General features: G+C 36.7%; 1 protein-coding gene and 1 long non-coding RNA gene across 6 annotated transcripts; one reads left to right on the top strand and one right to left on the bottom strand.

The window, feature by feature from the left end:
• Positions 1-1,116: 1,116 nt before the first annotated feature.
• On the top strand, positions 1,117-2,460 carry LOC110855040. The gene is made up of 2 exons (XR_002548406.2): positions 1,117-1,237; positions 2,039-2,460. It is a non-coding gene; the product is annotated as an uncharacterized LOC110855040 (long non-coding RNA).
• Positions 2,461-14,486: 12,026 nt separating this feature from the next.
• LOC110855069 lies at positions 14,487-19,112 on the bottom strand. Of its 5 annotated transcripts, none has more exons than XR_004835866.1 (5): positions 18,517-19,112; positions 18,004-18,044; positions 17,651-17,910; positions 17,113-17,570; positions 14,487-16,877 (listed from the first exon to the last, which is right to left on the bottom strand). XR_004835866.1 is itself a non-coding variant. In XM_022103500.2 (3 exons), the coding sequence occupies exons 1-3, from the start codon at positions 18,534-18,536 to the stop codon at positions 17,401-17,403; spliced, it is 450 nt and encodes a 149-aa protein (XP_021959192.1). In that variant the 5' UTR covers positions 18,537-19,107; the 3' UTR covers positions 17,247-17,400. The 5 variants fall into 5 exon arrangements, 1 of the variants encoding a protein (XP_021959192.1); XR_002548412.2 differs by having other exon boundaries at positions 17,986-18,044; XR_004835865.1 differs by lacking the exon at positions 18,517-19,112 and having other exon boundaries at positions 18,004-18,486.
• Between the last annotated feature and the right edge of the window lie 2,180 nt (positions 19,113-21,292).

A 21,292-nucleotide genomic window follows, 5' to 3' on the forward strand; every position in this document is an offset into this window, starting at 1 on the left:
CCGTCCTATGTAAATTGATTGAGTTGGCGGTATTAACATAGGAGGGTCGTACATAAAGAATTTCTACAGATGTGTGAGAAACCATATTTTTATTGGGACAGGTGCATACAAACCTGACATGATTAATGCATATTTACATATACACCCGATGCAATGTGAGGAACTGATTTTGGCAAAATTACGCACATCCTTATTGAATCGTCCCACACGTGACTTCTTTGACTAAATATGCTACATTGTGGCTTATGTAAAGTGTACTTTTCAACGCAATAAAGTTGATTTTGCGAAGTTGGAGAGTTCAACCACTTATTGACATTCGCAAGTTTTTGTGATATGATTGACTCAACCATGAACTTCTTAATGCTATGCGATGAATAGGAATATGTATGTTTGAATTCGTTGGGATTTCGTACTTTGTACTGCAGAAAAGAACCAAACCAATCAATAGAACAGCTCCCGTTTATATAAATAAGTAGGTATAATCACTAGTGTGAGATCAAAGATTATTTACGAGAACATATTTATATAGTTTACATACTTGCGAATAAAAATGCTTTGGAAGAACATAACTTGTTAAACTTTACTACATATTAGACACACTCTTAAAAATAAGGTTGATCTTTCAAAAAGACAGATTGACTTGAATTCTACATGAAGTAAAGTATACTAAATCTAGAGTAGCGTAAATTTGACCAGGAATAAAGTTTACGCTGGATTTAGCCTCGTTTAATTAATTTCGAAATCGGACTGCCTTCACCTTTTAAAAGAGTGACATTATTTTTTAGAGTGTGTTATCAAGTTTGTTCTGAACTTCGTCCTGGCATGGCGAGATGTTTAATGAGTGAGTGCCCGTATTTGTGTACGCATGAAGTTATTCTAAGCGTGGTACACATTTTCGATGAATTTGTAGTGTGACCGCTATGTACCTATGTACTTAGGGGGCGTTCATAAGTTGTGTTCCCCGATTTTCCAGACACCTATTTATTTTTTAGCTCCATTTCATAGTGATTTTGGACATACACTTATTTACTCTTATTTACCACACAATTTATGAATGGCCCCTCTATAAAAAATAGTTATTATTCAAGAGGTTAATTTTATTAACTTCAGTTACATAAAATTCGTATAAAATGAGTGACTTGTGTCTCAATTTCTCTCAGTTTCGAGCAGATTGTTCAGACCTACGGGTAGAAAAAAATCAATTTAAAAAATTCCAAAGTTTCCAGATTTCGAAAAAGTAAGAAATAAAGATATTTTTTCGAAGGTAAAGATTTCGTAAAATGTTTGGAATAATTAGTCTGATTTTATCCAGACTAATTATGAATAGTTCCCAGTCACAGTTTTTTTTCAAATTTTTCGTTTCCCAAATGCATTTTATCATTCAGACAAATTTTCTTCAATCCATTTTAAAAATTATGAGACGCGTTAAAACTTAAATCCTTTTTACTAAAAAAATGATTACTAATTAAATACTTATTTTTAATTACTAAGTAGAATTAAAAAAGTGAATAAAAATTATATTTGGAAAAATAAATATCTAAATGCAATATATATTATAAAATTTTACCAGATTTAGTAAATAATTATTATTATTCTATATTATTTAAACTACGCTTAATTTGTAAAAAAGTTTAAATTTTTTAATTTTCAGAAAAAGAGTTATTGTTTTTAACACAATTTTTAAAACATAGCTAAATCGGACGGGTACGTCAATATATTAAGTACGTCATCTAACAAACACCAATTTGTGAACTGTCCACCACAATTACACACCCACTTTTTTGGTGACGTACTATGTGAACGTTCCGGAATCGATTAATTATTATTGATCACTAGAATTAAATAACAATAAATTTGGTCAAATTTGAGTAAACCGTTTTAAATTTGAAAAAGGCGTAAAGTAATATCCAGTAAAACAGAATTTTTCAAACAGAGATCTGCAAATTTTTTTAGTGGAAAATTGTAAAGCTTATTTTGCAATAAATCACGTTATGCACCTCTAAATTGGAAAATTAACCTAATTCTTTTCTGATTCCAGATTCCCACGGAAAATGGAATTCTTTTTCCGACTTGTTCGTGTCCTCTTACTTCTTACTTTATTCGCTTGTTTTTTTCTTGGAAAAGTGGACACCACCATAATTTGTGCTTGTATAGCTCCCAAGTGTAACAATTACACCGATACGTACACCTGTCAAACCGTGGGTCCCTTGGGGCTGCCAATTTTTAAAAGCGGAGGCACCTGCCAATTTGTCAACCAACAATGCGGCTTTCGATGTCAGGGTGGGTTCGGGGATATTTGTGCCTCCATCTAAAAATAAGAGGTACGAGGACTTGGACTAATCTCTCGCAAAAATAAATTGATTGCAGTAAAGAGACGATTTTATTGTAAAAATACATAAACGGGTTTAATAAAGTCTTAAATTTGTGCGGTGTAAAATAAATATTTTCATTTCAAGTGCATATTGGAGCGTTGATATATTTTGTCATAAAAATGCTTATTTTTAAATCACACAGCCACCTATTCTATATCCCACTCATGTTAAGCTGAGCACAGATAAGACAGGAGACCCAAAACCACCAGTCCGCTTATTTTAATAATGTAATACAAATATACATATATACATATATCTATATGTTCCTAAAAGGATGTATTAAATATATAATTTGAAGACGATGTTTCTTTGTATGGAGGGTCGTCCATAAATAATTACTGTAGATCCATGATAGCAGATACATATGTATTATTTCGTGTGGAATAACCCAACAAGATGCTAATATGTAAATACTAGCGAATAAGCCCGTCTCCCGCCGGGCGAGAGCATCTATACTATTAGCTGGAAGTGTCTGTTGGCAAGGCAGTGAAAGTAAATGTTACTCGATGGAAGTGGTTTCCATTTAATTTAACTTCGCTTTAAGGTACGGTGGCCAAGATAAACAATATAACTATCATTAGATAAACACTCAGGATAACCATCTCTAAAGAACCATCGTCAGACAACCATTAACAGAGAACAACTGTCAGACAGCCAACTGCAGATGAGTTGTGTCACGTCTCAACTGGTACCACTTTGCTGTGCACACAGCACACTCGGCCCAGTCCCGACTTGACACAACTCGTCGACCCTGTGCTGTGCGCACAGCACAGCACAGCCCAACACAATCATCCCAGTCCCGATGCATCACAATTCATGGACCCTGTGCTGTTGCCGGATGGTGGTTATCTGGGGGTGGTTATCAGGGGTGATTATCTGAAGGGGGGGGGGTTATCAGCGGGTGGTTATCTGGGGGGGTTGTCAGGAGGTAGTTGTCTGGGGGTGATTTCAGGCGGTGGTTATCTGTGGGTGGTTATCATGAGGTGGTTATCTGGGGGTGCTTGTCAGACGGTGGTTACTTGGGCGTATTTTTTTAAATTAAGAATTTAATTTGAATTGTCGCGCCATTTGAAACTTAACTTTCTCCACTTTCACTTCCGTCACGGAAAATTACTTTCACTTCCGTTGCAGAAAGACATTTCCAGCTTATAATATAGATGCCTCAGATATGTACTTGACTTGGGTATTTTTATCACATCCATAACACAAGGTCCAGCACGTGTGACACACTCATACATAACTGATATTAAATTATTACAAGACGGTGGTTATGTACATATGTATTTCTAACTATATGATTTCATGGAAAGAATAATAATAAAATAATTTTATTCGCAGGACTATATGATACCAACTCGTACTAAAAGTTCTCAATCAATCTCAAACAATCTCATATATCTTAGTTGCTTTGGCATGAAACAAATTTAATGCAACCCGCCGTTACTGGGTGCCAAAAGAATCCAATGGCTACCTTGCATTGAACAAAGCACGTTTCTACCATACGTATGACTATAAAACTGAACGGGGGATAGACGGGTTCCAACATAACGGCCAAATTGTTATCAAAGGTTTTCAGGGCCTCTCATTTTTCTCATGCTCCATGTTTTCTAGAGGGTTCTCATTTTCCCTCTATTTCGCTCCTTACGATCCAATCGTGTGGACGTTTATCATGCTTTCGTTATCAACTTGCCTGCTTTCGTTGGGATTTTACCTTTTGAACAAAGAATTATACCCGTTAAGACCATTCTTGTACTTTTCGGTCTCCTGATCGACGAGGTGTACAAGCTGCCGAAAAAACTGTATAATTTAATTCCCCTTCAACCCATCAGTATTTCATGGCTATTGGGCTCCAGTCTCCGTCGTGATCAGTAATTGCCACCTGAGCACCTTCATAATAAATTTGAATTCGCCGCTTCCAGTGGAACGAGGGAATACGTATGAACAAATGTATGGTCAAGAGAAACCCCGAACGATGGTAAATAAGGATATGGTACGTGATAGGTTTTCTAAAATTCATGAGCTGGACAGCTCGCTGAAGAATAACGAGAACAGTTATATACTTCCCGTAATTTTGAAGAGATTGGGCGGATTGTGCTACACAATTTTGTCCGAATATGTCTAAGCTTGGGGAAGATCGAATCGATTGGGAAATTACAAATTTACGGAATACTTTTATTCCATAGGTTATGATATTCCGCCGCAATCACATCGATTACTGTATGATATGATGAATCCAAGGATTCGCTGGTACCCGGAGAAAATTGACCTCCTAGGCTATAACGGAGTTAATGGAATAATTGAGGAAGAACTATTGCAATGTGAGAGATCAGCTTATGCCGGACTGTCGAGTGAAGTTGACCCCTGTTACGACTACCTAAGGAAAAATTACCCCACTAAAAAATGGTATCGCGGGGAGAAAACAATCTTTGAGGTGCCGGCGGGAATTATCCTGCTGGTTGGGCGGGAATCACGGGTGCTCCAATATCTGAAATTGTTTCTGAGCTCAGGGATTTACAACCAGGTTTCTGATCAATTTACCAAGAACGAGACATTAGGTCGCGAAACAGAGGCCAAATTAGAAAAGCATGAGAAATTTCGCCATGCAGCGACCTCATTTCGCGTGGTCAGTTTAGGCGATAGCATTCAAACCATTTTCATTCTACTCGTCGCCTGTCTTGCGGCATGTTTCTGTTTGGCGGTAATCGAATATGTGAAATGTAATAGGGCAAATGTTGAGGAAACGGTTAGATTAGTTTGCCCCCTGTTTATTGAAGCTGTCCAAAAATATAAGCGTCATAAGAAAATGTTACGTGAAATTGATGCAGGACGTATGTATAATAGATGTACGACGGAGAATTATTGTAAGACGTAGAATTAATGAAAGACATACAACTATTGAAATGTAGAAGTAATACATGGATTTATTTTATGAGTAATTATGGTCGCAACACACAAACAAGTCGGACTTACATAGTTACATATGTACATAATATCATACCTGTGGCTTTCTGGGGCACTTGCGATTTGCAAGTTGCGAACAAAAAACTTAAGATAAAATCAATCCATCGCATAACAATAAAGCGCAGCAAATGCATGTTAGGAAATAGATACAGTGATAAATTTGCGTCAAGCCGACGTCCGCTTTCCGTAAACTCACCTTATCGGCTTGAGCATTTGCCTACGTGTATTTAAAATTTAACGGATACGTACGCGCGCGTATATTTAACCCATTCAGTTAATGCAAATAAATAAATCTCATCATTGTTGGTAGTAGTATTATAATTTATGTAGGTACATATGCAAGTAAACCCAATTTGGCATCGCAACTCCTTCTTCTCTCACCAACTCTTATACTCCAAACTACTATCCCTGCTACCCAGCGACCCCAATGATGCAAACAACTTTTCATTCTGATTTCATGTCTTCTAAGTTTAAAAACATTGTCTTTTATGAAAATATAATTTTGTTTTGTACACTTTTACACCTAAAGAAGGTGGCACTTGAAATCTGAAACATTGAATATTATCATCATACGTCAAGCATCACACGCAGGTGGTCTTGAATTTTGAAGCGATTTGAGAAATAATCGTTTTTTAGGTTTCCCTGTAGCATGATTTTGACCACAGGGACACACAGTTCATATATCTTCCGTCTGCTGTAGGAGTTTACCATGCAATTTCTTCGATATATCCTGACAACATCTCGAAACATCAGCTGTTCATCGGGTTCCAAATTTGAGTCCAACTTTGATTCTAACAGTAGAAAGTCCTCATTGCTGAATTTCTTCTGTCGCATGCTATATCGGAAGGTGCCGGTATGCTGATCCAAAACGCAGCTCATATTTTCTTTTAAAGCCATAAAATTAAGCGATTTATGCAACGAAATTCTGCCTGCTTAAAAGGCTTTTTGCTGGCCTCAAAAAATCAAAAATGCAAGTTTTGATGGCAAGGACCACCCAGACTTTTTGTCAGAAGAACACACATCAAGTTTTCCTTCAGCAACTCTGAACGCGCGACAATTCAGAGATAGGAACGGAACATATCACATTCGGCTTCACAGTTCAAGCACAAATACATCGTTGGATTTTACCCTCCGTAACTACATATCCCACATGGGGTTGTCGTGAACTTGAATCAGCATTAGACATGCAAGTGAGAGAATTTGAAAAACTGGAGAACTGCGAATATAAATAATCGCAGCTAACTAAACTTATTTATAGAATATTCCCTACCAAACAAGGAAAGGCTCAATTCTCCTATCGTGCTAGTTCTTATTAAATCATTCATGGATCAAATGATGTATCGTTAAACGACATAGGATAAGATTTCATCCATTGGTTTCCCATAGTCGCCATGAAAGACCACTGAATCGTAATAAAGATATCGGTGAACAAACAAATCGTCTTTGTTTAAGTAAGTGCTATTATTTTTTAACATAAATATTCAATTTATTGTTGTATCATGTACATAAATCTGAATATACATACTTACATACAAAATTAAAGTAAATAGAGTATTTGTCGACTAAATATTCAGACATTAAATTCATAAATACACATATCTATTTAATTCACGAATGCTGGTTTCATGCAGTATTTATAAGAAATTACAATATACATCTTTCTCGTACATTGGCTTTCTTTAAATTCCATCGTTGTATCTTATTAGTATTTTGCAGCTTGGCAAATTTGCACAATTACAGATGGAACGGTGTCATCTGGCACTTGAATTTTCTTCCCACCAGCTAACCGTAAATGTTCATGTAAAGTTGGCAATCTCGTAATTTACATTTACAATTTGTGCATAAGGTTCTTGTGACATGATTCTGAAGGCGGTTGCGTCACAGCAGGAAACGTTGTCTGTCGTCACTTGCGGTAATACTGGTAGTAAGTTAGACGGGAGCCGTTGACGGAGGAGGAGAGGAAGGTTCGGAGGAGGGCGACGGTGAACTTGGCACGATGGAGGAGACAGTAAAGGCGGCATTTATTTTTGCAGCATTGGTGGTTTTGAAGGCTAGTGGTTGCGACAAGATGGTGGATGTGTATGAGGCTATAGGATACGATGATTCTATCGTATCTTGACGCAATATAACGATTGACCCTGCTGTCGTCGGCGGAGGTGGGTACGATGAGGTGGAATAAAACTGCGGATTAGTGTGCCAAGGATCTTTCCTTTCGCTATTTTCTCATCATTTTTCTTCATTTGGAGAGTTTTTACAATATAAATCGACACGAATAGATCGTGTCGATCGATCTAATATTTTCCCGGTTAGGTCTAAAATAGCGTTCTCCTTGAGTAGCAATCCAATAGCGTAACCATTTTTCGTGGTATCTTGTATAATTTGGCGAATTTATGGTGACAAATAGAATGACGATTTCACAAAGCTAGCCTGGATTTCGGAGGATTTTGAATTCTAAGGGGAACTTGGTTTCTGGGAGGTTCCACAGAGCAGTCGACTTCTCCACGAAGGGTCGTTTTGTGAGTGGTAGTGGAACATTGTGAGTGGTTGGTAAGTTTGACGAGGAAATATCGTTGAAGACGAGGTGATATCGACATGAGGTGTGGGGAGTTAGGACTGATGCCAAATTTATAGTGGGTGATGCCATACTGGGTTCGACAAAAATAAAATTTGTAGTGTACAACAAAACCAGGATGGTCGAAGTGGAGTGATGTTTATTTCGTCATTGTTTTGTCAGAGATAAAAACCTGTCAGTTAGTAGGAAACACTTATCAAGACAAAAGTGGAGTCCAACATGAGAAAAGATAGTCGTTAAGATGAAAAAATACGTCGTTTATTGGCGGATAAGATAGCTTATTTCAAATAACTTGTATGAAATTTACAGGTTAAGTTCGAAACATCAAGATAAGTACGGCAAAGGTATCACTAAGGAATACGAGAATTTAACTATTGGTACGGTACAAAAAATATAAATTTAGAACGTGGATATCGTGTCGGATTTGACTCCGTGCTCAAAGAAATGCTCAAAGGAATACCAATCCACACCCGATCAACAAAAGCTATCACTTTTACGCAAAAGTCATACAGTTAAATTGCAGCAACTGATGGCCTGCAAAAATCCGTCAAAAGATACTAGATATTTAACGTAAAATAAACTGTCAATATTGCATAGAATTGACAGTCATATTCATGCAATTTAGCCTCAAGAATATTGCGTAGAAGTAACCGTCAAATTAATGCAATTTAGAGCGTAGAATATTGCGCAAAAGAAACGAATAATTTGATGCAAAACTTGCAGTTAAACTTTATGCAATTACTGCAGTCAAATAACACGAATTATTAATTTTTATCAAAATCATTTATTTCATAACAAAAATTATATGGTTACATTATACAAGGGAATGCAAATGTTTTCATCTATTTTATCCGACGGGAGTAACCAACATTTCTTATCAATATCATTAATACCTATTATGGTTACGCTATTTGATAATTTGCTAACTTTAATTATTCCTAAAATTTTACTTTCACACGGACAAGTGAACAAGTTGTCCGAGTGTTTGAATTTTCTACAATTTATATGTTTTTTATCTTTACTTATACTACTTATAACAACTACTTTCCCATCTTTTAATATAAAACAATGATCCTTTCCGTTCGATTTTATAATACAGTGTCTATTTAAATTCACAGGGGACTGGTACTTATGATTTTCTCTCTCAGCAGTGCGATTCACAGTTTGCTCAAAAGGTTTATAGTGAGCTCGTAGCGAGCGCTTTATGACTTGCATATTATTTTCGAAATCGAAAGCACTAAAAGAATCTAACGGGCCATGCTTTAAAGCGTCATCACTAATATGTATAAGAGAATGCATATTATATGAGAAGAACTCTTCTTCATATAAATTGGGAACATTTTTAACAAACTTCAATAAAGGCTGTCGTGCATAATCGTTCCAATTATTTGCTTGCGCCTTGGTAGTTATAAGAATCGTGACTGCTACGCAAAGATTTAAAAAATGTGTATACTTTTTCGGCGACAATAATCCTTTTAAAGCGACGGGTCCTGTATAAAGAAGAAAAGTTCTAAACTCTGTCGCTTTCCACATATCTAACTCTTTTACTGACCTCGGCTTACGACAAAATTCTTTAGGGCAACTATGCGAAAATAATACTAATTTACTTGATAAAGTTGAAATATCACGAGAAGATAATTTAAATGGCAATGGACCTTTTACCCAACTTCTTAATAGTTTTCTAACCACACCTAAGCAAATGAGGTGCATGTAGTCAAGAGGAACCGAAGAAATCATCAAAATTTTAAGCTCCGTAAACGGGGAAATGCCTACATGGTGGTGTTTATCTTTTTTAACATAAAAATCTTGATCTGTCCTAAGTGGACTATCGAATGTTCTGAAAATTACACGTCCCTTCCAGAAACCTGGATCTATACATTTCTCGCATCCATTGTATGCATTATGACTTTTACATTGCTTTAAAAAACTCCTGGCTGGCGCATCAGCTATTATTTTTGAAACCTTACAAAATATTTTCAAATTATTGTAACTAATCCCAACTCGCAAACTTTTTAACTCTGCTATCAAATCCATCAAGTATTCGTCAATACTTTCTGGTTTTGTCTTGCCATAAAATAAACCCACGACAAATACGAAATCTAAATGCTTGATAAAAGTTAAATATGCGTAGAAGATCGTTTAAAGCTACTCCCGTTATGTTATGTCGAAGCGACCAGTCCCTCACGTCCCGTGTTAAATCTAAAATATTCCTATTATTTTCTACTACACCATTGTCGCTTAGTGAATCGGAAACTAATGGCTCGTCACTATTATGGATAACATTACTGCTTCTATCATTATTGCTAATATTACTACCTGAATCGCTATCCTCAACGCTATCGCTATCCTCAACGCTATCCTTAAACTACTTAATAAAGCTACTGCAGTAGCTTTATTAAGTAGTTTAAGCTAATTTACGCGAAGACGTTGTCCGTCTGTATGTCTGTCAGCAGGATAACTTGATGAGTATTTTTCAAATCTGCTTTTCGGGTATCGACATCGAATTTTAGTGGGTAGGGAGAGTTCGGAGATTCAACGGCAGGGTGTGGAGGCAAAATGAGATTGTTAGTGAAATTGAAGATGAAATGCTGTGCTCCCGCGCGGTCGGGTAGGTGATCGGGGTGATGGGAGACTTCTGAAGCTACTTCCATATTTGTGTTACGATGGTTTAGTTAAGGTCTAGGAAAACACGCTCCCTCAAACACTTATGTACAATTAATACCAAGATGGTAAGTATGTGCACTGTTAAAAATCTGGTAATCTTAATTTCTTACCATATTTGTAGTAGTGTGTTGCTAATAAATGGTAAATTTTTCATTACCGCAACATTACTGAAAGGTAAATCCCGTTATAACAGTACCGGTAGAGGCATTCTTGTATACCTAAATATGCACTCCTGACAGTAACAATTTAACACCATTTTCTAAGAGTGTACGTGCATGTCTTAATCAGCATAAATGCATCAAGTTTATAAACATAAATACCGTAAAAACTCAAATAGTAGCCGTTGCTCAAGCAGAAGCTGTGCTCAAATATGTACTATCATAGTCGCGTGTCAATGATATCTTTGTCCAAATAGTAGCCGGGTCTCAGCCACCGATTTTGTAAATACCTAACAATGAGGAGGTGTGAGGTGGTTATCGCAGATATCCACCGGACTAATTTTTAATTGTTCAGGCTCAAAAATAAGTGGACCTGTATTTTTTGTTTTCCTAAATGGGCATGTTTACGCCCTTGGCGGAATTTTCAAAAAAAAATCACCCAAATTTCGGGTTTTTAAAAACGCTGTAATTTTTCGAATTTTAACCCGATTTCTAAAAATAAACCCAATATGTATTCAGAATTACATCCCTGAAAATATAAAAATGAATTTTTAAAAAATTAAAAAATTGATATTTTCATTCTATTTCTGAATTTTTAGAAACCCAAAAAACGGTAATTTTTTGAAAAATAAAAGTTTTTTAAAAATGAATTTTTGAAAATTTTTGAAATTGAATTTTTATATTTTCAGGGATGTAATTCTGAACACAAATTGGGTTTATTTTTTGAAATCGGGTTAAAATTCGAAAAGTTACAGCGTTTTTAAACTCCGAATTTTGGCTGATTTTTTTTTGAAAATTCCGCCAAGGGCGTAAACATGCCCATTCAGGAAAACGAAAAAATACGGGTCCACTTATTTTTGAACCTGAATAATTTAAAATTAGTCCGGTGGATATCTGCGATAACCACCTCACACCGTCGCATTGTAAGTAGTAGCCTTAGGGTAGTATTGATGGGTTACTTTCCACCGAATTGAGCTGAGCTTGTGCTGTTACTAAGAATCAACACAGTTCGTGTTCAGTTTACGTATGAATAATTTATGAAAGATAGGATTAGTTGATGAAAAGGCAGTACGACATAAAGATTGTCAAGTACTTAAATGATAAAGAAGAACGATGTACATTTATATATATACATATGCAAATATAATGAAAAGTAGCTTTCCAAACGGGCTAAAACAGAAATGCTAATTTTTGTAACGATCGAAATCCAGAGTTTTCATGAATTTTTTCAACCAACTAACCTTTTCTTACGGGCTTTGACCAAATTTATGTAACTCTGGGCAGGGTGTGATAGTCGACGGGCTGGAGATTCAGGGAGGTAGACTTGGCCATAAGAAAAGCATTGCGTAGGATTTATGAGTCATGTAACACGGGGCGCCCATGGATGTAGACAATTTACTTTAATGTATAACAAAGGCTTAATTTTTTTAATAAGAGACCTTTTAGATGCAAAGCTTAAGGTTATTTGCACAAATTTTTTGCGCAAATTTATTTTAAGTTATGTATAACAATTTTTTGCAACAATTTATTTGCAATTATGCATTAACATAAATTTATTGTATTAATTTATTTACAATTATTTGCACAAGTTTTTGTGTACTAATTTAATTTATTATTTTAATTTGATTATTAGCTCACCCCGCATAGCATGAGAGCTATTGAATTCCTCTTGTCCGTCTGTCTGTCTGTCCGTCTGTCTGTCTGTGTCTAATTAATAAGTCCCAAAACCATTTGAACCCAAATTAGTAGCACAATTGCTATGCAATAATCTATGTCAAAATTGGCTAACAATTTTGTCCGCTTATTTTCCACCATTGCTGCATAATTCTATTAAAATTACATATCTAGGTTGTCTATTTTGTATGATACTGTATGATACCATATAAGTCCCACGGCCATTTTAACCCTAATTTGTAGCACAATTGGTATCAAACAATTGTTAACGCAAAATGGTGCGAAATAATTGGAGGAATCGATGTATTCTGCACCAATGGTTACGATTAACTGAAAGTTTTAGTTAGCCTTGGCTGACATGCCTTAACCTTGAAATCGTGTCAAAATTTAGTCCCAATTTTAACCATTTCGGCTGCACCATTGGTGCAACATTATATCAAATTTCTGTTATCCCCCGCTTATTCTGTACCATTGCACACTGGTCCGGATTGATTTATTTGTTTGCCAAAACCTCTTGCTCTCGAACCATTCCATTTTATCGAATTCTGCCTTCGGGAATTGAGATATCAAATTCCAAGGGGCATAAATAAAGCAACTTTAATTGACCACCACCCCCTCTTGGGGGTGTGGTCACAGGTCAATATTTATTTTCTCGCATTACCCCATCAAGTGGGGTCTCATTTGAAAGGTCTAATCAAGCTCTAACCAACTATGACCATTATTGGGACATTATCGGCCCACCCACTGCCAGGGGGTGTGGTCAAAATACAAAATTGAAAGTTTTGTTTCGATAATTTTGAGGATGTATTTTCATTAAATGACAATATTCTGTAGTTTTATTAAGTATTTCTGCCCTCCAAATTAATTAACAAAGAAAATAGGACCAAAATTGTAAATTTAGTTATGCCTCTTCAGGAGGTCACCACTTCATAAAATTTTCCCGCTCGTAATAAATTTTTTAGAGGGGTTTGTTTTATCATATTTCCTTCCCCAAGGAACTTGGCAAGATATTTTGAAGCGATTGTGTTATTTGGAACACTCGAAAATTTCATACGTGACAATGATTGGAGCACTCCAGCTATTTTGCTTATGGTAATTTGCAATTACATAGATTCAAATCTCTCTGGTTATTTGTAATGGTGGCAGCTGGTGGCAGCAGTTTTTGTAGATGAGATATGGGGGAGTGTAGCTTAATTTCGCTCTTGCCCGAGGTAATTCCTTCACAATTTTGATAAAGATTCACAAATTACATTTAAACAATACACTGTAAATAATCTGATAATAAACCTTGCCGAAAAGCACAAGTATATGACTCTACTAACAATGCGATGACGCCAGCGGTCTCGCTCCGATTTTGACGAAACGACGATAATTATGTAGCCTTAGATAAATAATTAGACACGTGTTTCAGGATTTTTCATAATGCTCAGGTTAAACGAAATTATGACGAAATCCGTGAGCGAGAATTCCCATTTTCACGGTGACATTTTTCTCGCAAGGGAGAAAAATACAGATTCTCCATTACAAATTCCATCATAATTTCGTTTAAACTGAAAATTTGTTGGCACGAAGTGGTTTTATGCGATTTTCGTTTGTTGCATTTTTCAAAAATTTCAAAAATTTTCAAAATTTTCAGAAATTTTCAAAAATTTTCAAAATTTTCAAAATTTTCAAAAATGTTCAAAGTTTCAAAATTTGTACAAGCAATATAAAATCGGAAAAAAACATTTCATGGCCACGCATTTTAAGCTTAAACGAAATTATGATGGAATTTGTAATGGAGAATCTGAATTTTTCTCCCTTGCGAGAAAAATGTCACCGTGAAAATGGGAATTCTCGCTCACGGATTTCGTCATAATTTCGTTTAACCTGAGCATTATGAAAAATCCTGAAACACGTGTCTAATTATTTATCTAAGGCTACATAATTATCGTCGTTTCGTCAAAATCGGAGCGAGACCGCTGGCGTCATCGCATTGTAAGTGGTAATGATAAGTTGTACCGGGTGGTAATGGCCTTATAATAAAGTTTTACCTTCATGGCAATGAATTTTTACTACCTGGTAAAGTATTATTACCAAATTTATTACCGAGAAATCATTACCTACCTGATTTTACCGGATTATTATTAAAATTGCAGATAATACACAAAATTATGGAATTTCTGCCCACTCCTGACTTGGAGACGATCTCTCTCGTCAACTCTGCGTGTGAGGAGGAAGCTCTAAGACATCTCCTGATGCGAAATCCGGTTAATGTCCACCTCTGCCACGTCACCGATTACAGAGACCTTGACCCCCTTAAGAACCTGTCCCCTAAACACCTCAACGTAATCGTGTGTCCATATAGGGGGAATTTATTGTCAAAAATAGACCTATTTACTGCCATTGGTTTCCCCACTGTGAAAAAATTATGTCTCAATATATCCCTCGATAACGCCTTCCGCCACGTGGCTTTTCGCATGGTCAAGACTTGCGAATCTTTCAAAAATTTGACATCTCTCGAATTTCAATTCGGCTTGAGAAATCGAAAGGAATTATTTTCCTCGAATCAAAATTGGGCTGATCTACTGCCCGACGACGCCCAGATCCCCGAAAAACTGACCAATTTATCCCTCAACGTATCCCAACCTCATCTCGGTCTGAGGCCCGGCCGATTGGAAAACATGGTCTCGCTAACCACCCGGTTTCTAACGGTGTTCAGGCACGTGCAGCAGGTCCAGTTTAAGGACATACCTATTAGCCTGATCCTGATAGAAAGCGGTCTCACTTTGCTCTACCTCAAGTCAATCTATGTCCCAAGAACGTTCCTTGATATTCTTAACTTTAAGGCCCCGCTCCCTTCATTTTTGGGTAACGTGACCCGATTCCAGTTTAACGCTGAAGAATCAACCTATTTAGGCGACCTGTTGCACCTTCTCGCACCACGGTTGGAACACGTGTGCATTTCCGGGGTGAAAGAAACTTCCCCATCTCTTGGGGCCAGAGTTAGCATCACCATTCCGGTTCTCCCGAGGTTAAAAGGTTTCGAAATTTTGAGACAACGAAGTTTCCGACCTGATCTAGAACGGTATTGGTCTCGAAGTAATCTCTACTTAAAATTTGAAACGGGGCGGGATAAGATTAAACTCGTGTACAGGGAGCAGTTCCCTGTCTTGGAGAAGTTAAGGGTGCGCCTGGTGCCGGAACGGGTGAAACCGGGTAGTTTCAATTTGCACTTTAAGGCTACCATGCTCTTCATGTATGAGACTTTTTTAGCCGAAGGTGTCGCACCGTGTGTGACGGTTACAAACTTGAATATTTCGATTCCCCCGGAGGATTCGGATGTGGGGGGGATGAAGATGAAGAAACGGTGGTTGGATTGGTACCGGTGGAAGGAGGGGATTACAGATTTGTGTGGTAAAATTTCCACCATTTTTCCCAAAGTGGATTACCACGTGGTCGAGAGGGGGAAGGAGGCCGGGAGAATGGCGAGTGTCAAGAAGTTTGGGTAGAGTGGGGGTAACTTTTGGGGGAGGTATTTATCATAATTTTTTGTGGGTTGAAAACGAAATGAAGTAGAACTGTGGGTGAATTTTGTGTGTATTGCAAATTTGGTGAATGCGAAATTTGACGTTGATCGAAAATTAGTTATTAAATACATAGCTGAGATTGAAATGATTGACACTTTTATATTAATATGCGTGGACAATAATCTAAATATTTTAGGGTGACCTATAAAATTGCCGTGTAAAATTATTTTCTAAATGTCATGTTCGTTATGGGGCGATATAAATATACATATGTCGAGGGGGGTGGAAATATGAATTTGTACCAACTAGATATTGTGCGTTTTTTATTTAAAGCCCCCATGTTTGCCTCGCGCGAATAATATTCCCAGTTGATTAACACGGGAAGCGGACTGAGACGATGGTAGAAAAACGGGTCAGCTTATGTATAATGCACAATGGTAAGTATTCACTGGAGTATAATAAAACAGGCAGATTTCGTGCAGTGAAAAATACTCACACCTTGTAATTTAGGTTTGTGATTTCAGTAGGCAGCTCACCTTTAAGTTTTTCTTAGTAAACAGTAAATTGTGAATTTAACTTGTCTAACAGTACGGTTTACTGAACTTTGAAAAAGTATGTTTAATGTTAACGAAACGTCTCTTTTGTTTAGAATTCGTGTCAGGCAGGATCATTTATATTTAATGGGACAAATATTATAAAACCATATTCAAATGGATACTTCGTATGTGATTCGTTTATTAAGTAGCTTCAGCTACTTTATGCGAAGACTTTGTCCGTCTGTCTGTCTGTCTGTCCGTCTGTCTGTCTGTCTGTCAGCAGGATAACGGGAGACCGGATCGAGATAATCGAAATCGGTTTTCGCCATCGTGCATATGACCCCAGGGGGCGGATCCTATCAACTTTTGGGGTCAAGCGGACCACCCCTACCGGCGGCAGGGGGTGTGGTCGGGGCAAAATGAGATTTTCACTGAAATTGAATTTATAGATAAAATTAAGTGAAATTGAGTGTTTTCGCAATGTCGTGGAAGTGATTCGTAAGAAGTAGTCTGAAGCTACTTCCTTATGTGCGTTTACGACGGTTTATTAGCAAATTGAGTTAGCCAGAGGAAAAGGAGGGTTAATCATAAGCTTTGGAATTATGCACTGATAACGACAAAGCTAGAAAGAGTTGCGTCAGCCGATTTTACAGATTATATTAATACCTGGTTTTCCAAGTGTAGAGAAAGACTGGGCTCAATTATTTGAATGCTCACCAGACAATAGATAATAGTGGGTCGCTATTATTGCAACAGCTTGTCTGTCACTGATGGCGAATGAAACAGAGGCCAGGTTGTCATTTTGCTTCAAATCGACCCAGTTTAAGCTTTTTATTAGATTCCCAAGATCATAAGTTAATTTGTGTATTTTGGTATGCGTTTCTACGCGAATGTGCACAGTTTAGGCCCAGTTTATGTACTACTTTATCATGTATCGCAAATTTATGTACCTTTTTATTCCCTTGATTGTAAGGTGTAAGTCAAAACTCGTACGCTTCTCTTTTTATCGGCAACCTCATTAATCCCGATTATTTTAAAATTTAACCTTTCCAAAGAATTGAGGTACATGGCGATTGCCCCCAAAATATTATCGGGGTGAAGCACTCTATGCGAGGAATCCGGACCTTGAACACGAAATAGTTTTACTTAAAATTTGTCTGAATATGCTTATTCCAAAAAGTCATGAATTTGACTAGATATGTACCAGCTGCAGGCTGAATTGCAATGTTATCCGTCACTCCTTTGGGCATTGTCCTAGGCACCCAAATCATCTCTTGACGTGGATAGACATTGGATTTAGGCTGATAAGTGACACTAAGATAATTCAAGGCAGGATCTTGGTTATGTATATTTCCGAATTCTGGGTGTGACGTAACAAAAAGTGCACTTGTTTCTTCAACTAATCCATATATTTGCATGTTCCAGTGATAATCGGTTGGTTGACCGATTAATGTTATTGAACACCTGTTAAAAATCGATTTTGTTTTTTTACTAAATACACTCTAAATAATGTTACCCGATTTGAAAAAGTGAATTTACTCTGAGTTCTGTACTAACAATCAATGTCTCGCAACGTATCCTCCCCAAGTTTGATTAAACTGGTACCAATTAATCACAAATTTAATAAATAAAAAAATTTGAAATTGCACTATTTATCTGCCAATGGTCAAGCTTCGGGCGAAGATATTTGCATTCGAAGGGGAGAAAATGCGCAGAGAATTTGGAGAATGTAAAATTAGTAAATTTTAGGACGTTTTTATCAAGTAAGCATGAACAATAGTAGATCGTACTTTCAAAAAATTTAATACAAATTAAATCGATGGTCGATTGATGCTTATTTTGTCAAAATCTGTGAGAAAACGTTGGTAGTTTTGCGAACAAAACTAAATCCAGGGTGACGTAGATTTTGTGAAGAGTAAAATTTACTCTTGATTTAGTAAAGTTTACTTAAATTGGAATCCACAGTGTATTAATTTTGTTTTTCAAAAGGGTAACACTATTTAGAAGAGTGTGTTACGAATTAGCCTTTAGGAATATAGTCGTAAATACCCGTAAATAATAATGGCTTACTTCAAAATACAAGTCGGCATTGTGACGCAAAAAATGAGAGAAATAAGTATGTCGAATGTCTCGAAACAAGGCAGTAACTCGAACTGAGAAGTGAGACGAGTTGTGTCGAGACCTTATCACTAATGGACATAAGGATTTGTGATATCGTCCAAATAGGGTAATCCACTTATCTTCCTGTACTTATGTACCTGTCAAATCGCTTACAATGCGAAGGTTTGAAGTGTAACTCTACGATTTTGTTAAAATTTTGGAATTGCGTAGGTGAAATCGGTTCAATAAAATTCGTGGGATGCGCGAAGGTCAGAATTTTGCAAAATCCTTTGACCTAAAGTTGGAAAATTGCCGATGTTTGGGCAGATTTCCATAATTGACTACAATTGGAGTTTGGCCGGATAAAAGTCGCCCATTTTTTAACTCGTTTATCTGAAATATTTTGACAAATTGTACGAGAAGCCGGAGGAAACTTTGGCTACTTATATCAACTTCATACTATCTGCCGATGCGCAGGTTTGGCAAAGATATTTGCATCCAAGGCCGGAAAAATGCGCAGCGGAAAATGAAAAATTTGCCAGCCTTTGGGGTGCGTTTTCTCCTCTGTTTATGCAAAAATCTCCGCTAACTTGAGCATTGGCAGATAGTGTCATTTGCATATTCCATACTAATTATATTTGTGATCGATTGAAACTAGTTTGGTCCAAATCTGTGAGCATACGTTGGGAGACCTCCATTCTTAGCAAAAATTTACAATTTTCAAACATTATATATTTATTCATTCGAAAAATAAGGTATGCAATCTGATGCGTGTGCGTAACTGTTTTTTTAAATCTCATCCAACAAGTTACAGGGAAACGGAACCCACTTGTCGCAGGATTTAGCGAGTGTCGATTCCCCGGTACCCAATTCGACAAAAGTTACGATTCCCCGGAACCCAACATTTTTCTTCCATTTTTCATAAATTGGATAAAAATCTGAAGAAAATTTGAATTATCTCAAATTAACCTCCCACAGATGAAGATCATTGGATAAAAAAATTAGAATTTTTCATAGTTGCAAAGGTCCCTAAAATCACAAATATCTGACAAATTTGAGGAGCGGCAAGCTCAAAAAGGTACGGGGAATCGTCACCCAATAATTATTTTTAGGGAAAAATACAAATATTTTACAATTATTTTTGCAATTATTACGTTATTATTATGTTACAATTATTTTTCCTTAAAAATAATTGTATTTTTCCCAAAAAATAATTTTTGGGTGACGATTCCCCGTACCTTTTTGAGCTTGCTGCTCCTCAAATTTGTCAGATATTTGTGATTTTAGGGACCTTTGCAACTATGAAAAATTTTAATTTTTTTATCCAATGATCTTCATCTGTGGGAGGTTAATTTGAGATAATTTAAATTTTCTTCAGATTTTTATCCAATTTATGAAAAATGAAAGAAAAATGTTGGGTTCCGGGGAATCGTAACTCTTGTCGAATAGGGTACCGGGGAATCGACACCCGCTAAATCCTGCGGCAAGTGGGTTCCGTTGCCCTGTAACTTGAATAAGTAAAAAGACCAGGGAATCGGAACTTTTGGGTGACGTTTCCCAGGTACTAAGTTCCAATTCCCCGGCACTTGAACCAGACTGACGGTGAACTTGGCTTGTTAACAAAAAATAACGGATTTGCTGATTTTCGATGAGTAATATAAAATTGTCTCGATCAAAATCTGCGATGAATACCACAAGCCCTGCATTTTTACTTCGTGACAGTATGCTTAGAAAAAGTATCCACCAAAATTGTTTTGATCAGGATACGCCACAGAGAAAAATGTTCCTTTTCTCAACCACAAATAAACCTTCAAACTTCAAGTTTTAACGTTTTTGACTTTTATCTTCGTAATTTGTTTCGGTACAATGTAAACACGAGATCATAATTTCATCTGCTCATGAGTGGATCTTTGAGCAAACAAAATCGTTGTTCTGTTGCAGTAAATAAAATCGTAGATTATGGTACAATTTCATCTGGTCAAGTTGATGTTGCTTTAAAAAATATTTAAATACATATTTTACTTCCACTTTGCCTCGAGAGTAATATTTGCAAAATTACTCAAACCGTCGAAATCGAGGGTACAAGCCAGTTTCGTTTACATATGTGAAATAAATTTTCCCCGGCAGCGTGCCGAAAAATTTGCAGCGGGCCGCGACAACGATTTTTCCCGGTGTAGCAGTACCGAAAATCGGGTCTGCATCTTTTGGGCGTACCATGGAATATCGGCGTCGTGGAGCTCTGACTCTGATCGGAATTTTCTTATACCCAGGGCCGGGCCTGACTCGCTTAGCCTCTGGTTTTTGGTGATTGCAATTCAATTGTTCGTCCTGCTACAAAATTTGGTATCGTGTCACATATCAATGGGACCCGTTACTACTGGTTTAGCGGCCAACAATTTTTGAACAAGGACTTTTCCGGAAACTCGATTTGTTTCTCAACCTCAAACCTGATTGAGGGAATATATTTATATGGGTGGAATTGTTATAAAGTTGGTAGTCCAAGGATTCAATACTAAATATGCGACTATTTTGACCTCGGTAAGTTTTTGTGAACAAAAAATTGTCTATGGTATATCTGATGGGGACACGTTTCAAAATTTTAAATAAATTTTGATTGATTGAGTTATTGAAACTAATCTTCCCTCGGACCATTTTTAAATGTACTTATTTATCTTGTATTGAATCAAATTTGGCAATTAATTTTGTTATCGGTAGCAAATAACTTGTAAATATTTGTGGAAATATA

The sequence above is a fragment of the Folsomia candida genome, unplaced genomic scaffold (assembly GCF_002217175.1).
Source record: "Folsomia candida strain VU population unplaced genomic scaffold, ASM221717v1 Fcan01_Sc011, whole genome shotgun sequence".
Classification (NCBI taxonomy): Eukaryota; Metazoa; Arthropoda; class Collembola; order Entomobryomorpha; family Isotomidae; genus Folsomia; species Folsomia candida.

What these genes read in the sequence shown, in the direction of transcription:
- LOC110855069 (XM_022103500.2), bottom strand. Translation starts at nt 18,536, where the DNA reads ATGCCGACTTGTATTTTGAA. An exon ending in ATGCCGACTTGTATTTTGAA is followed by an intron (nt 17,911 to 18,516) that starts GTAAGCCATTAT and finishes GATTTTTAACAG; the next exon opens with GTGTTCAATAACATTAATCG. An exon ending in TGCAATTCAGCCTGCAGCTG is followed by an intron (nt 17,571 to 17,650) that starts GTACATATCTAG and finishes TTCGTGTTCAAG; the next exon opens with GTCCGGATTCCTCGCATAGA.